This window comes from Copadichromis virginalis, linkage group LG5, assembly GCF_057382275.1.
Source record: "Copadichromis virginalis isolate Kocher_CV1m ecotype Utaka linkage group LG5, C_Virginalis_male_GT1.1, whole genome shotgun sequence".
NCBI classification, from domain to species: domain Eukaryota; kingdom Metazoa; phylum Chordata; class Actinopteri; order Cichliformes; family Cichlidae; genus Copadichromis; species Copadichromis virginalis.
In genome coordinates, this window is record NC_140622.1 from 30,043,043 (window position 1) to 30,060,484 (window position 17,442).

At 38.4% G+C, this 17,442-nt stretch overlaps 1 protein-coding gene across 3 annotated transcripts in view; it reads right to left on the reverse strand.

The window, feature by feature from the left end:
* The window catches only part of ptprt (protein tyrosine phosphatase receptor type T), a 332,562-nt gene that overhangs the window by 136,080 nt on the left and 179,040 nt on the right, over nucleotides 1-17,442 (reverse strand). For all 3 annotated transcript variants that reach the window (XM_085457270.1, XM_085457269.1, XM_085457267.1), the window contains exons 12-14: nucleotides 12,512-12,713; nucleotides 8,755-8,857; nucleotides 4,355-4,631 (exon numbers count right to left, since the gene is read on the reverse strand). In XM_085457270.1, the coding sequence (XP_085313396.1) occupies nucleotides 4,355-4,631; nucleotides 8,755-8,857; nucleotides 12,512-12,713 (582 nt within the window). The remainder of the gene's footprint in view (nucleotides 1-4,354; nucleotides 4,632-8,754; nucleotides 8,858-12,511; nucleotides 12,714-17,442) is intronic.

Here is a 17,442-nt window from a genome sequence, read left to right on the forward strand (position 1 = left end):
CTAACCGACTGGTAGGATTTTCAATCATGTATGTTTTTTCTGTGACTTCTGGATACTGTGATTAGCTGTTGGAGTTCCCAGGCAACCCCATGTAGCCAGGGTAACAACTTTAAAAAAAATAATAATAATGTTACCCTGTCTTTGACACTTTGTTTCTTTTTCTTTTTCCTGAAGCTCATTCTTTTACCAAAAACTCTTGATACTCAGATGAGCAGGCAAACGCATGGGCATGAATTGCTCATGCACAGTATATGCTTCCATTGTTTAATTTGAAAAATGGCTGTTTAATGAATAGAATCTTAATAAGTCTATCACAAATGCAAACTTAGACATATGTACGTGCAAAAATTCCTACACACTTACCCACAAGCCAAACGTACGAAAGTGTGTGAGCCTTAGTCATACACCAGCACACAGAAAAAATGCATTTAGGGATTTCTGAGTCATCTGAGTGCATCTTGATTGACACTGACTGTCAGTTGGTAAAACTTCCTCTGTCTCTCTCCTACACTCTCCAAAAACTGCACTCTGAGGCTTGCTTGGTGCGTGTGCGTGTGTGACGTTGATTGTCAGAGCATCTTGGCCAACCCCTGAGGCTTTTTACTTGTCAAGAAAGGTGTCTGGCTGCATTTCTCACACTGCAGAAGGGCATGTTTTTCCATGTTTGTCACACTGTCCTTTTGTTTTGTGCCATTTCCCACCCCATTTCTCCTTGCATTCTACTTCCTCCTCCTTTACCATTTTCTTCAAATACTTCCACCTTCCCTGACTCCAGAATCTCCAAAATCCTTCACCTCCTTTTGTCCTCCCATGAATTTCTTCCAAATTTCCCATCCTGTTTTTTATCCATTTTATCCACGGATCATTTTATGTATGTTGACAAGTAAATCTTGGTTAGACCTTTCTCAGTCGCCCTTCTTTAAACCTATTACTTCAGGTAGCTCTGTGTATATTATCTTTCAGACACATTTAATCTTTTTTCAGACTTTTGTCCTGCTTCTATATTAAAAAATTAACAACACTAGGTGTGATCTTTCAACCTTTCTAAACCTCTCCTTAATCTCTTTAGTTACTTTTCATTTGCAACTAGAAACTTTAATATATTGTTGGTTGTTATTTGCTCAGAGGCAACGTGCATACTCAATTAATAAAATACCCCACTTAAGGATTTCATTTGGGTCACAGGGAGGTGATCAAAATGGATAACCGTGCTCACATTCTCGTTTCTGCTTGTGTACATCTTTAAAAAGAAAACTTGGTTAAGTATAGATTGTGGTTTTGGTTAAATGCTAATGAACACACTGGGTCAAAAGTATTTTTTTCCAGTAACCAAACTCATGACAGTTCCGCTCATATCAGTTTTTATCTTTATTGACTTCCATCTTTGCCTCTAGTATTATATCTTGTTTAATGTCTCTTTTACTCTTTTTAGATTGCTATTACCCCTCCCACAATTCTCTCTCTTTCCCTACTCCCAAACCACTCTTGCTCTTACTTCTCTTACTTATTGCCCTAGGCATTTATTCTTGTGTGTGTGTATGGGTGGGTGGGCGACGCGTGTGCTCGTGTGGCAACGCACAACATGGAGACGTCGAGATTGCCTAGTAGCTTTAGTGTGCAGAGCTAACTGGCACAGTGACAGGAGATGAGAGACTGGCATCAGACTGATGTTACCTCTGGGAGAATCAAGCCCAAAAGAAAGCAGGGAAACAGGTGGTTGCTGAAGAGAAGGAGGAAAAGCAGTGGGGATAAGGGGGTGAGCAACAGATGAGCATGAAGGGTTAAATCAGAGAAAACATTTGTCATAAGCATAGAGGAAGTCAGATGGAGATGGAGAGAATTTAGGAAAGGGAGGAAGAAGATTAAAAAAAGAATTTGATTGTTTTTATTAGATGAAAGAGAAAAAAAACAGCAGTGAGCAATGAAGAGATGGAGAGTGGGTGGATTGAGAGAACAATTTCTTCTAAATGTCCTCAAGAGATATGGTAGAAAAAAAAGAAGGAAAACGATTGCGGATAGACATTCTCCTTGATAGACAGGTGGAGCTCAGAGGGGGAGAAAAAAGTAGTAGGATTATCCAAGGCAGGCAGAGAATGAGAAACAGACTTTCATCCATGGGATCAAACTACGACAAATGAGCCAAGTCCTCTAAAATGTAAATGAGGAGTTTCTTTCCAATATGAGACATCTACTGCTGCAGAAAAAAAGTGACACCTACACTACGAAATGACTGACAGCAAAGAAATTAAACAAATCACAGGACTTTGTGAGGACTACAGATAACTTAAATCCTTGATTGACAAACTATCACTTTCACATATTATTACTAAATGCAATTTACAGAATACATTAAATAAATACTGACTGTCTTCTTTCTGCACCAATGTGGCTCTGCAGTCATTTCAGAGCGGATGAAAATGTCCACAGTGAATCTGCTGGCTAGATCTGAGTAGCAAGCATGGCTCCAAAAAAAATAACAACTGACTCAAGACCTGGATTTTTGTGTGTGTGTGTGATGTCTGTCTGCACATGACCCTGTGTGCGTGGGTGTGTGAGAAAGGTGATGTGCCCTTCAAAAAGTCCAGTTGTGTTCAACCTATTTTCATTCACCGTGTTCAGGAGTCCTGTGTCCTATATGTAATGTATGTTGTGGAACAATATGATTACTCTTGCCACTTTAGGATTTCACTATTATCCACATTAATAATTATCTTTGGAGGTTTTGACTCCTTGATTTTACTCACCTCAGATCCCTGAAATATACTGTATGTAACCCTGGTTAGTTAAAAAGAGACTGTTGCACAGCAATGCAGTCACAAAATATCAAAGATTTGTGCCTGAAATTAAAATGTTTTAATTCAATTAATTTTTAATTGTATGATGCCAAATCACAACAAAAGTCGACTCATGTATTATATAGTGTATGTAGTAATGTAGTAATAACGACTGACTTTTCCTTTTGACATGTAATTCAAATGGTTTGATCAGACTGCAGTAAAGTCCATCATTTTAAATCTTACTTATTTAACATTTATCTGACATTTTTCTGTCTGGGAAAGTAAAATCGATAGACCACCCTGGCTGTTGCAATCACTTGAAATTTAAAAGAGAAGTATAATCAGGTAAAAAACAAAAAAATCATGCTTTATGAACACGTGTCTATTTCTATGCCTGATTTCCTTATCAAATCATCTTGTTTAAGGCGACTACACAGGTGCGCTTGCATTTTTATTTCCGTTTTAACCACTAAGCACCCACACAATGCCCCAATTCATCATCTAAACAAACCTGAAACTGATTGGATTGACTGAAATCCAATCAAATAAGGAACTCTGATTTGACTGGATTTGGGGTCTGTACATACAGGTGTGCAAAGCACACACGATACACAAAAGTGGGGCACACGAGCGAGTATTTACACTTTTAAATGAATACTCATCTGCTCACAGTCACACTTGTTCAGTCATGCAAGAATTCCCCCCCTACACACACCCGCTTGCACACAGCCTTTCTCCATATGACTGCATTGTGGGAAATCTGCTTTCTGGAGGAGGATATTACATCACAACAGTCAGCCAGCTCACCCGGCTTCGCTCTCCAAACTGAGTTACCGTGGTTACGGCGTTGGAAAATTAAAATAACCCCCACAGGAGTTCAGAGTATTATGGAAATTCAAAAGCCAAGTTGAAGTTGTGAATGAGTTATGAGAAGGACACGGGTGGCGGGAGGTGGGCGAGGTGTTGTTGTATTCGCAGACAGTATAATTACCAGACAAAAAGGGCAGCAAACAGACATCAACAGCTGAATGCTAGGAGTGGGGATTCCCAGAGGGAGTTGTAATTGTGTTCTTTTATATTAATTATTTATTTATTCTGATAAGCAAACACATAACCTTCAGTATATTAAACTACAGGCTTGAGAAGTCACGCAAGACGCCCATAACATAATGTATTCTAACTTCAATCACTTGCTGTCACATTAATGACTTAGGAACAGAATTGTTGGCCCTTTTTTTAAATAATCTGCTGAGATGGAGAAATAATATTTTTGTTTTTACTTTTGCTTTTGCTTGCCAAAGAATGGTTTTAAAGTTGCTGTTTTTTTAAAATTATTTTTTATGACAAATAAAAATAAGATAATCCTGGTAAAGCTTCATATCAAATTTGTTACACCATGTGTTGTGCGCCTCAAAAGTCACTATTATTCCCGTTATTAATGACATGACAATAAACCCACAATGTAAACTAATCTAATTTGTCTAATTACTTTTAAATAAAATCTAATATGGCCAAATGGAAAATATGAACATGCCACTTCCTGTTACAATGGGTACTTCTGGAGAGTTGAGACTCACCCCATTGGCTCTGCTCATTGCCTGGTAGTAGATGCTGTAGCTCTTGGCAGGTGACAGCGGAGGGTTCCAGAAACCACCATAGCTCTTGTTGTCCCCCACAGTGAAGGGCTGTACCACCGTGAGGCTGGACGGTGGTAATTCAGCAGCAATGTAATAGGGTGAGTCCAAGATGGAGGCATTGCGGAAGCTCACTGGGACAGAAAAACACTCGGGGGCTTCAGAAGCGGCACGGCGGGTCTTGGACTTGCGCACCTCCTTCACAACAAGCTGGTAGGAGCTGGAAAAATAAATGATGTCTTTAAAAGTAGTGTCTTATGTTGTTTACTGAAACAGGAACAAATCTACTTATCACTAGCTAAAGCAATACTTATGAGGAGATGGTTTACGTGGCAACGACAACAGCCAGAGTTTTTGAAAAGAATAAAAAATTAATCACAATAAACTGACAATATTTCAACTGTTATTTGTCCAGTTAGTACAGTAGAGACAGACTTTGTTTTGAAATAGGGACATAACACATAAAACTGACAACTCTACTTCAACTTTACTATCCCCTGTAGCTCACAGAGTGCTTTAAATTCATTATTACAATGAAAGCATTAGCAGAAGAGGCCCGAGGTCTGCTATGAGGGGGAAAAAAATTCACAAAATCCCAAACTAACCATTAAAAAGGCGTATAATTTGTTATAAGGGTCACTTATTTCTGAACGACAGATATACTTTAGAAGCTAAACTTCAAACAAAGTTCCTGGCAAATCATTTCCTGGGCTGATTCAGCACCCCAGTACAGCTTAAAGGAAGAAAATACGTGTGTGTGTGTGTGTGTGTGTGTGTGTGTGTGTGTATAAGAGAACGGTGAGGGTAGAAATGAATGGATCTTTTTCAAAGTCCAAACGTGTCTCCTCTTGCCTTATATTCTTTATGTGTACATCAATAGCACGTGTGTGTGTGCATGCTCTCTAACAGGTGCGCATTTACCTGTATGTGCTTTGGCAGGTGTGCTTGTGCTTGTGTGTATTTTAACACATGTGTAGTGGGGTGTTTATATACTTGAATGAACATCTATCTTTGTGCAGTGGAGCTGCTTTCATGTGTATGTGTGTTTCCATTACACTCTGAGAGGCTTCATGAATGGCTGAGGGCTCCTTTAGCGGTCAGGACAAACGCAGCGGCCCTCCGCAATTACCTCCGTCCTCCACGCCAAGAACTCACTTCACAATTATAAGCAATTAGGGAAATGTATGTTTCTGTGAAGGGGGCCGCGGCCAATTATCCCCTGTTCCCGTTTGGCAGCTTTCATAAAAGATAATTGCTGATGACCAAAGATGAGTCCCTCTCTCTCTCCCTTACTGTCACTCTCTTTGCTGTTTCTGCCTTTCTGGTAAAATATCCATTTCAAACTAATGGCTTTCAGAGACTGCACAAGGGATGAAGCAGGGGCCTAGCACAAGGAGCGGATAGGGAATTGTGTATGTGTGGGTCTGTGTCGAGCGCTTGGGAGCCCTTATATGTGTGTGTGCTTCTGTTGTAACTATCCATGTCTTTGAATACATATCCATAGGTGTGTGTACGTGTGTTATTGTACCTTTACTCTGTTTGTGAGATGTTACACCTTTACAGCTTGAACATTTAGAGTAAGGGGATTTTCTGAGACTGGTGGATGGCTGTGTGATTATTAGGCAACATAAAGCGAGTGAATTCGAAAAGTGAAGAAATCACTGTGTGTGTATGTGTGTTCTTTGGGGGTTTTTTGTTTGTTTTTTTTCCTCAAATAGACAGCTGTTACTGTCACTGTTAAAACTTGGTTTTAAGCTTTAAAGTTGAAGTTTACAGTTAAGGCTTGAAATAAATATATCTCATCAGTACCAATGAAAAGTTTGTTCAGACCTTCCACTGGTACTGTATACTTCTAGAAAGTGTTTTGCTGAGGCTTGCAGACATGTTTTTTGTCATGCACTCTGATGAATGGAGCATGTATGTATGAATATATTGGCAAGTAAAACTGAGAGATTTTTGAGAGTTATTTTCTTCATGTTCCTGTTTTGGAGCAACTATATTATGTGGATGTCATTTTGTGTCACACTGAAGTAATATTCCTTCCAGCCAAGCCACTCTATCATGGCAACACCACCCACCAATGTCAGTGGTTTTGCACAGCAGGACAATGCACTGTTCACTTTGCAAAATCTCATCAAGACATGTTGAAGGAATGTAACAGAATCCATGATGCTTAGCCAACCTCGAGACTCAGGATGCCCGAGAACAAGCCAGATCCATAGAAGTCTAAATCTTAACCCGCTGGGCTCAAATAATCTGTAATGTGCTACTGTCATATACCACAGGACAACCTCAGAGATTCCATGACAGGCCCAGCAGCTGTTTTAGCAGCATGAAGGAGACCTACACAATATTAAGCACTGGATTTTAATCAACTGGTGCATATCTGCACTGACAGTCACTGTAAACATTTACAATGGTTTCCGTTTGTGTGCATTTATGTGAAAGTGAACTTGTAGGCACCTGAGCATGCAGCCTGATGTGTGTGTCTTATGAGTGTGTGTCTCAACAGCTGCTTCGCTTTACAGAGCCTTTTCGAGAAAAAAAAAATCTTATCTAACCTCCTAAATTTCAGATGCTCTGATCTGCAGGATGAATAAGAAAACAATTGCAGCAAAAACATTTGTGTGCACATTAACAAACAGATGCCTTTTTTTCCTGCTTCCACACGTACATCTGTTGGCACTTAAAATATGTAATACTTGCACCAAACACACATAATAAGCAAACACATTAATGGGCTTTTCTCTAGTTGATAAACACATGAAGATGGTAGCGATGAGGGTGCGGCCTAATTCAACATGAGATATATTTGCCATCTGCGGGTGATTAATGATGAGATATGATAAGGGATTTACAAAAATTAATGCTAAACCACTGACCTACACTCACATTTCACAAATCCATTTCCCAAAGTCTAAATTGAAGTGATATATATTCTCCACACAGCATTGTCGAAGCTCTATTTCCCTAAAGGCGAGCGAGAATAATGTTCTCCCCTGCACCAATTAAATGGATGAGATCACATGTTCAAAGTGAACTTTTAATTAAAAACATGCTGGCTGAAAAAATGAGAAAAGGAAAAGAAATAAATTAGCTGGGTGCCTTCACTCGCTGCTTTGTTTTGAAGTGAATACAGTGGACTGGTGACTGGGAAAATAAAACCTGTGTGTGCCTGATAAAAGCATTCTAAGGGATTTTACAGAACATGCAAATACAATCTATTTATTGGAGAAGTCATTTGCAAAGATGTTCTTGCACCACAAACGTTGTGATTTCTCCGGTTGCTAGACAAGCCACACAATCTGCTGCTGACTATGGCAACCTGCTGGAGACCAAAGCAATCAAAAGATTTTTGATTGGATACCTCTTTGCAACCAATGACCAGTGACTGTCAGCAACCTCCAGCAACCACTGCAGCATTCACTCTTCCTTAGTGATCAGCAGGTGCCACTGGCCTGTCTGAATGAGGCTCATATAGTCAATTTCACTGACAGTTAGCAACTTGCAGCCACCAGATTACACACTTTTTCCCTTGTGTCTCATGGTTGCCACTGACTGGTCACAAGGCCTGTTTATCCGGGGCCTTAAGAGACATGTGGGTGCTGTTTGTCCTGTTTGACTTTTTGTTGAATGTTGATAAAACTAAGAATTAGCATTAATTACATTTTGTGTTAAATGTGTCTTTTAGTTAACCAAAACTGGTAGTGTCAGCAAAGTACAGACACACTTTGTGAGCCAAGCTAAAAACCCACTCCAAGTGTTAGTTTATGCTGAGGCTTTTTTCTTTTATACTGTTTAGTCCTTGTTTTCACATGTATGGTATAAATTAATAACACCATCAATATCTATGTATACGACTATGAATACGGTGTTTTCTGTACAATATGCTCAATAAAATCCAAATTTCCATTTCCTTATGTTAAGAATTTGATGGCTGAAACCTTAAATTAAAGCAAAGTTTCAAGTAACCAGCTAAAGTATCAGACACTTGGGCCTGCAATGTCCAGTAGAAGTTGCAATTCCACTAGTGAATAGCCAAAAAGTTACAAAAAGCAAAATGAGTAATGGCAAAATGTTTCACTGACAAATTTAAAAAAAAAAAATCATTCTCTGAATTCCTTTGCATACAAATTAGACTTATATGTGTGAGTAACTGCAATGGCTCTAAAAGGGCCCTGAAGGAAGACCAAAAGAACATGGATGGAAAAAAGTAGGGGGGGTAATGAAAAGGAGGTAGATGGGATGCTGGGAGGAAAAATGTGAGTAGGACAGCAGAGGATAGTAAAAGAAACTCTATGAAAAAGAAACTAAAATTTTGTTAAGGAATGTTAAGAAATTACCTGATAGGTGCTCCGCGGGACTGGGCAGGTTTCAGCAGGATAGTGATGGTTGTCTCGGTCTCATTAAGTGGAGACTCTGACTCATACTCTGGCATCATGGGGGCTGAAAAGGTTTAACAAATTTAAATTTTAAAACAGGTTACCGTACACGGACAATTTTATTGGCCAGCATAATTTAAAAAGCTCTGGGTTGTGGTCAGTCATTTGGTAGAGCACATTTTGAGTCCTTATACCTTTCTTAAAAAGACACTGAAATTAAGTTAACCTGTTTGAGCCATGTCATAGTTTTGTTATTCTCAGAAAAAAACCCACCGGATGTTAATCTGTCTTGAAATGAAAGACCTTTTTAATTAGCTGCCCTCCAGGAAGCCTTTAATGAAAATAATTAAGTAACATGACAAGTTCAAAATAAGACAGTTTTATAAGGTTTAAATAATTTTCTAAAAACATGGCTGATTTGTCCCTTCGTGGTAAAAGTTGTGACCTGAAGCTAATGCAACTCAAAATGTCTCGTTACAAAACAAATGAAAACTTTTCTGATCATTGGTGTTTATATAACACTTTTATTTATCTATCAGATGAAATTAAGGCTAAAACAATTTCACAAGTATAAATATAGTAAATGTCTAGAACAAAATATGCAGATTTATTAGCATTGTACGTGAATTCTGGTAACTTTAGCATACTATACATTAGTATACTGACATTTTACATGAATTGTAACAATACATGGTTTTTGTTTTGGACTGTAAAACTTTATGTGACAAGGCCAAAGCAATCATGCAATCTGATGCCTGTGGGATCATGTCTCTTTGGACTGTCAAACAATGGAGCAAAGAGGTCCACATAAAGATACATGTGCTTTGCCCATCAACGATTCACGCCCAGAGCCAGCACATAGGAGGTACAGTTCTTACACATGATGAATAAAATATGAGATCTTTTAAAAACTGTAAATATGATAAATGTCAAGAAAAAAGTACAAGGATGTGTAATTCTACTATACTGACATATATTTGTATACCGAGATGTTACAAGCATTGTGACAGTGCATGATTTGTCATTTTTGGGTTTTTCTTCCTGTTTAATAAATAATAGACGGAGCATCTAACTTTATGGGGCAAGGCCATGCAATCTGATGCCTGTGGGATCAATCCTCTTTCGACTATCGAACATTGGAATAATGATGCCCACACAAAGACAGATGACCTTTGCCCTTGACTCATTCATGCCTGCAGTGAACATATTGGAGACACTGATCTTTGTAGCATGCTCATACACATGTACAAGACCCTAGCAAAGAAGATATATCCCTGTTTGGATATATCTTTGACCTATGCATCTCAGACTGATGGATTGTCTGTACGAGAGACTGTGCCCTATTGAACAAGAAACCAATATCTCAAAAGGGTTTGACTGCAATTTGAAACAAGTGAACATGCTAGCTGACCAACAATCATCCTCCTTCTAATGACACATGTTTTAGAAATAGCGATACATCCCAAAACCAATCCCAAAAGTAACTCTGTACAAAGGGTTTGTAAAGGTATAAAATCACAGAAATACAATATGTTTCTTGACTTACATGCACACCAACAGTGCTTTGCAAGATATTACCAGAAAGGCATTCTAGTACCTTTGTGGTAGTATACAAATACATTTTTTTTATGGTCTCGCCTTTAAAGGGTTAATGTAACTATTAAATGTAACTTGAATAAAAAAAGAAGTCTAAAAAAACCCAACCTTTGAGGTCTACTTCTTCGTCACTGACAAAGACGGACGGGCATATGGCAAAGCCAGCTATGTTTCCTCTGAGTCAACAATGGAAGAAAAAACGCACCCTCCCATGTGTATGTCGAATCCCTGATTTAAAACATGTAAATGCTAAATTGCTATGAAATGTTCTGTTTTTTTAACATCACAGTATATCTCAACCAGAATGACATTATCAGGATGTATAAAGGTAAAGAAGAAGTAGATGTAAGCTTCACCGCCGAGGGCTTCACAGCTATTCTATTACACTCAAATTTTAATTTCACATCTGTCATGCCCTCATACTGGAGGTGCAGCATATAAATGTCTGAGTAGAACATCAACACTTTTTTCCCTGATTGGTATGGCATTCAGGTTATTAGCATGAATCCTACCCCCGCCACTCTGTCCATCTATCTCTATGTGTCTGCAGCATTTAATTTAAATCTCTACATCATGTAGCTCCTGAACGAGATAATAAAGATTGGTGATGGCGTGACATTTGAAAGAAGACACATCTGTTATGTGTGGAGGCACCACATTTCCTTTTTGTTCCTCTTGGCAATGTGTTGTTAAGTTTTGAAAGGATGATGGAAGAACAGAGGCTCGGTGGAAAGGTCACACTAAAAATCACTGTAGGTGTTGACAGATAGGACAACACTTAAAACATACTGTTAACACATTACGCATTCATCTTCTAGATCAGTCAGGACTTCATCGTGTACAGCAGCACTGTGACAAGGATTCAGTGGTATATTCGCATTTGACTTTAAGCCACAAACCCACATTTTGTTTTGTTTTTTATATTATAGGGAATAGAAGTGACGTGTATACTGTCAACACATGGTAGCGTATATTGTAGTTTACTGTATTATTGTTGGGTTGTATTATTGTAGGGTTTTTACTATACAATATAAAGAGCTTAAAGCAACTGCTGTTGTGATTTGGCGCTATATCAATAAAACCGAATGGAATTGAACTAAGTTGAATAGTGTCGTTAACAGAAAACAATTTCAGGCCACATTTTTTATAAACCACACTGCTTTTTTTAGTAAAAGAGTGGACACTTGTTGTGGCACTTAACAGACTCCAGGACTGAATACAGATAAGTGAAGTGGTTTGAATACAGAGCCTCTTTTGAAACAAAGTGAAAGCACAAGATCTATGTATGCTAGTCAACTATGTAATGAGACTGACAAATGTGGAAGTGACAAGCTTTCAGTGAAATACCGAGTGGTTTATATTTCTAAATGTTCATATTTTACTCTGCAGCTTTTGTATTCATTCCTAAATTAAAATTATTCTCAGTAATGCGATACTTATTCAGAGTTCCTTCTCTATAAAGTTGGCTTGTAACCATAAGAGTTTATCGGTTTAGCACAAACTTACAGGGAGTGTCTCCTCAGAGCTTTCTGTTTTCTTTTGTTTTTTCAAAGGTCACAACTGCCTCAATGAGGTCTAATTAGCTAAACAAACCACAAAGGAGAGACAATCCAGTAAAAGATTTGTAAAGGGCTTACAGGAGAATTGTTGAAAAAAAAAGGCAAAATGTGAAATCAGAAAGGCACACAGAGAGATTTAGATAACAAAGAATGAGCTGAAGGGTTTTATTTAGCATCAGTCATTCTGTCATTTGGGCATCACAGCATAGCCTTCTCTAAACAGTTGAAATGATAATGTTCTCTCATTCAAGAATAAAGAGCTGTATTAACATATGAGGGCACTTCACAATTCTTGCCACAAAAGTTGATTGTTTTTCCTTTTTTTGTGCAGCGACTGACATTTTCTGTGGACCAAGGCTGGTGACACAAACAGGGGGATACAAAGCCAGATGGGAGAACAACCAAATGGTCATTCAGACAAAGAGAGACACAAATTAAAACGCTTATTTATAGTGCAACTGACTGACATGTCAGCACACAGGCTGTCGAATAAACACGCTTTTACTGTCTGTATGTGGTATTAATGTTTTAAGAAGCAAATAACACCTAACAGTATTGTTTACCTGCAATCTTGGTGGTTATGCGGGTAGTGACAGGCGGACCAAAGCCCTTGTTGGTAGATGCTTTAAGGGTGAAGAAGTAGGTGGTTCCTGGGTACAGCCCAACAAACAGATGGTGGGTCTCATTCCTCTGCTTGAAAACTTGTCCCCGCTGGGTTGTCAGATCAGCACTGGGGTCCAAGGAGCTCAGTGCCTTATAGGTAATCTAGAGGTAGATGGGAAAATTTTACATTTAAATGCACTTACATAATTCAGCTTTATTTATTCATCTGTTTACATTTGTTTCACTCACGCAATTTAAATAAACAAGTGATAGCTCATTTAATTTTAACATGACTGAAATATCTTTTATTTATTTATTTTTTAAAGGAAGGAACAAGCAGGTTTGGTTTAACGTTGCACTTGAGGTTTTAGATATCAATTTGTTTAAACCAATTTTTGTAATGCTTGATTTCAATCAATAATATCTGTTTTCGTTTTTTTATCCATAAGTAGTTTGGTTCGGTTGAATAATGCTTCAAAATTTAAAAAGAACACATTTATGCGTTCATCTAATTGTACACGCAGGCATGCAACAGCATCCTTTGGATTCACTGATGTACAGCTGGTGTACAGTTGGCTGTACAACCAACCAATAAAATGAAAAATGCTATAAATGCTGCATGGCCTGAGGGGAATTGCAATCAGTGATCTTTCTTTTGTCAACATGAATGTTCAATTTTCCCATTAGACATTTCATTTGATTTGATTCAATTTCAAAAATGCCAGCTTAAGTGCAGTCTTAGAGGGTAAAATATGTTATGGTATAAACAGTAATTTCAACCTGTAAAGAATATCAAAATAGACTGATTTTCTTTCTTCTATTTTTTAATCTTCAAATCAGAAAAAAACAAAACAAAAGAAAGTAAGCTTTAAATTCGGAGTCACCGTCTTCCAAACACCTCCACTGACACATCTAAAAGATCCAGTAAATCAATCATCAGTTATTAAATTGTCTGCTAAATGCAGTACAAATCAATTTTTGGAGTTCAAGAGATGATGGCTCTTTACAATAGGTCTGTGTGTCTCTCCACGATCTCCACTTTGAGACTGGAACAAATTGAGCAAATTGACCCGTAACCATTAAACTGGCAGAAACACTAAAATAGTTCTTCTGTTAAAAGAACTGTCAATGTCTGTCGTGGTGTTGCTACTGGCAAGTTTCCACACTGTGAAACCATCAATGACTGCACGCATGGGCACACACAAACACGCACGATAAAACACAGGAGGACAGCTGTCATTGTGAATGACAGTCAGTACAAAAGATTATTGAGTGGTGGGAAAAAACACATTAAAAGCAAATCAACTCCAAACACATTTCAGCACTTTGTGGTTGCGTGTAAGTGCTTGTCCGAGTACATATCTGTTTGTCCTTTAGCCACAAAGTGTGAAAAAACGTACTGGATAAAGTGTGAAAGTGAAAACAAAGAGGCAGGTAGAGCAGGAGACTGAACCAGAGAGACAGAAACAACAAAACGAGTGAGCCATAAGTCTTTTGCCAACTTGCAGAGCTACCTCACCTAGAAAGATCACATCACTAAATGTCTAAATGACTCACATCAACTGAAAAGTTACCAAATACATTAACTAACAAGGAGAAAGATCCTTAAGAGATGCATAATACACAGAAATAACTGAGTAAGAATAAAAACATTTTGAGGGAGACAGGGGGAAAAAACAACAGAACTGTTCTGGAGGAACAACATGACTATGACCTCTCCAGTTTGCATTCAGGACTAAAGACAATATGTCATATTTCAGAATGAACAGCACAGAATGACACAAAGGGGTTATAAGGTAAGGTGGAAAAGAAAGAAAAAGGTGGACAAACAAACTGAAAACAGCATAAAGTTTTGGAACAGAAATGCAATGAATAGATGATAGGCTAATTTAGACACAAACACATTTGCGCAATCAAACAGTGATGTTTATGGATTCCAGGAAGGGTTTTAATTTAATGTATTGATAATCTTTAGCACCATTACTCTCAATTTAAAATGAGAATACTGCATTGATATACACTCAAAGCAGATTAGTGGGAGTGAGTAAAAAAGAAGACAACGAGGAAAATAATAACGGTGATAAAGAGGAAGATAAAAACAAGACTGAACAAGAATGAATAAGGAAAAGAAAGCAAGGACATGAAAAGAAACAAGTGATGTGGATAGACACAAAGGGAAAATGGGTAGCTTCGAGTGTGCATGGGAGTGTGTTAGAGTGAAATAGCACATTTGTTGGAGGACGAATTCAGGAATTCAAAATCATGGACGTTGGGTGGTCCACGTCAGCCCATTAACAGTCAAATCAAAGGCATTGATAGCTGGGTGCATCACTTCAACTAGGCCCCAGGCTGTAGTACTGATGTGTGAATACGTGACTTTGGATGGATGTGCTGGAGCAAATACAAATGCAAAGAGTGAGGACATACGACAGGACAGAGCAGAAGAAAGGAAAGACGCAAAGTAAGGGAGACCATGGCTGTGTCCCAATTCAGGGTCTGCACGCTTGAAGTACGCGCACTACGCGTACTACGTACGGTGCGTACTATAAGTACGAGACGTGCGGAAGTGAGAGGCTTGTGAAATGGGACTGTATACGCTTCGTCGCGCTGTTCAGGTTGCCTAGCAACCATGATAATAATCGCAAGACAGGTTATATACAGCATTGTTTGACAGAAATGAAGGAGAAAAATGTTTTGTTGGTCATTCATTTTTGTCATGACATCACTTTGATTAGTTGAGTATCTGAGGCTGAGACCACGGGACTGTAAAACATGATTGTTGGGCTTCATTTCTGTGATGAACAGTCATTTAAGATTAGTTAGTAAATAACTATATATATATATATATATATATATATATATATATATATATCTCACTGACTTTCAGCTTTTTTGTGGATATATGACCGACTTTAATTATTAAACATTCGCACATAAATAAGTGACGTCATATTCAGTACTTTTGACAGTTCACTCTTCGGCCGCTCCATCTTATTAGGGAAATTCCACATACATAAATGTAAATTTCAAAACTCAACCCCATCATTTAATTTGTTTTTGACTGAAATTGAATATTACTTAAACTCTCTTAAATTAACTTCCAATAAAAAAGGTTTATCATTGATTGAAATTCATTCAGAAATGTTTAACGAATGAGCTGTCACAACTTTCAAGTACAAAGTTGTTATGAAGTCTGTCACATTCCCCCCCCCTTTTTTTCTTTTTTTATCCTTTATTTATCCTTCTTATTTCATTGTACTGTATATTGTTACTCTTATTTGCCTTGTATGTCTACTGTACAAACTGAACTGGAATGACTGACTGTTCGCTTTATAAGTTCAATAAAGTTTTGAAAAAAAAAAAAACTCTTCGGCCGCTCCCTTCTGCCGTATTTTGCGGCAAAATTCTCCACACCCACCGCCGCGCTATGAATTGTGGGATATATGGGGCCACGAAGCGTGCACCGGACCACGCTTAATATTTGGGGAAATCGACGGCACATTTGGAGTATGCATTTGAAGCACACTTCGAATTGGGACAGCCGTCGGCACGTGGCGTTGACGTAACCGCACTTGAATTGCGTACTTCAAGCGTGCAGACCCTGAATTGGGACACAGCCCATGTAAATATGTGAGAAAATAGAATGGCTGCCCCAGACTCAGATATATGATGGTGCAGAAGCTACAGTACATTCATGTTATTAATAAGCAGAAAAAAAGATTCATAATTAGTTTGAGCTCATTTGTCTGCATTATTTGATGCATTGGGATTGCCACTGTCCCCTAGTGAAAAGCTGTTCCTATGGATAGCAATAGTTAGAAAAGAGATCAGAAGGTCTGACATGAATGAATGTTCCCATTATGTTCAGTAGCTCTTTGCTTCTATTGTGAATTTAATGCGAGACTGAAACTCTACCTTGTCTAGATATTTGGAGGCCGCTGCTCTTTTCTGGCTAAAATCGAACTACCTCAAAACCCACCAAAGTTGAAATAAGAGCCTAAAGCCACAAACAATGCTTCTACCAGTCTTCCTTCTTTTTTTGTTTTTTCGTCAGTTTTATTGCCAGTGACCTGAGATGGTAAAATGATAAGAGGTTTTCTCCTCCACTTTCCCGACACATTACTCCCCTGCTACAAACCAGACAGATGACTAAAGTGCCTCTCAGATTGAGGAACCTGGGACAAAACCTTTAGCCAATAGAAGATAACAGTCTAAAACGCAGCAGAAAAAGCCTAGACAGAGCAGCAGCTTTGCCTTCAACAACTGGCTGACGTCTCCCAGGCCTGAAAGTTCGCCTGGCTGGCTGAATAAAACATGGTGAATCAATAGCTATTTATACAGGCTGGGACTTGGGGGCTGGAACAATAAAATATCATCTCTTTCATCTACGCTGCAGTTTTGGTTTGCACATCGATGGCTGTTATTTTATAAGTCATGAATGGCTCTCTATATTTTTATAGGCTTTATGCTCCGTCTCTCTTTTTCTCTCATCTTACCCACTCACATTTCTTTCCATATTGAGCAGTAGACTCTTGCTTTCTCTCCGTCTTCTACCCTTTACAGGGTATTTCCTCTTTCTAGCCACTCTTTTCTTTTTCTCTTCCTCCCTTTTCTTCACAATTTCCTTGTTTTTCCTCATCTTTCTTCTCTCTCTCTCTCTCTCTTTCTCCCTTTATAGTTGATGTACTTGGAATTGGTAGAGCTATAAAGTTCAGGTTGTTTTATTGGCCAATGAAAAGGCAGGCGCGCAGCGGGGCAGTGCATCTTGGGTAATAGAGTGTGTGTCTTTGAGGGATAACTTACCAGAGGGAAGGCAGACATATGTGTGAGTTAGTGCGTGATTGAATTAGTGGGTAGGAAAGGAGAAAGTGAGAATGGTAAATAGATGATG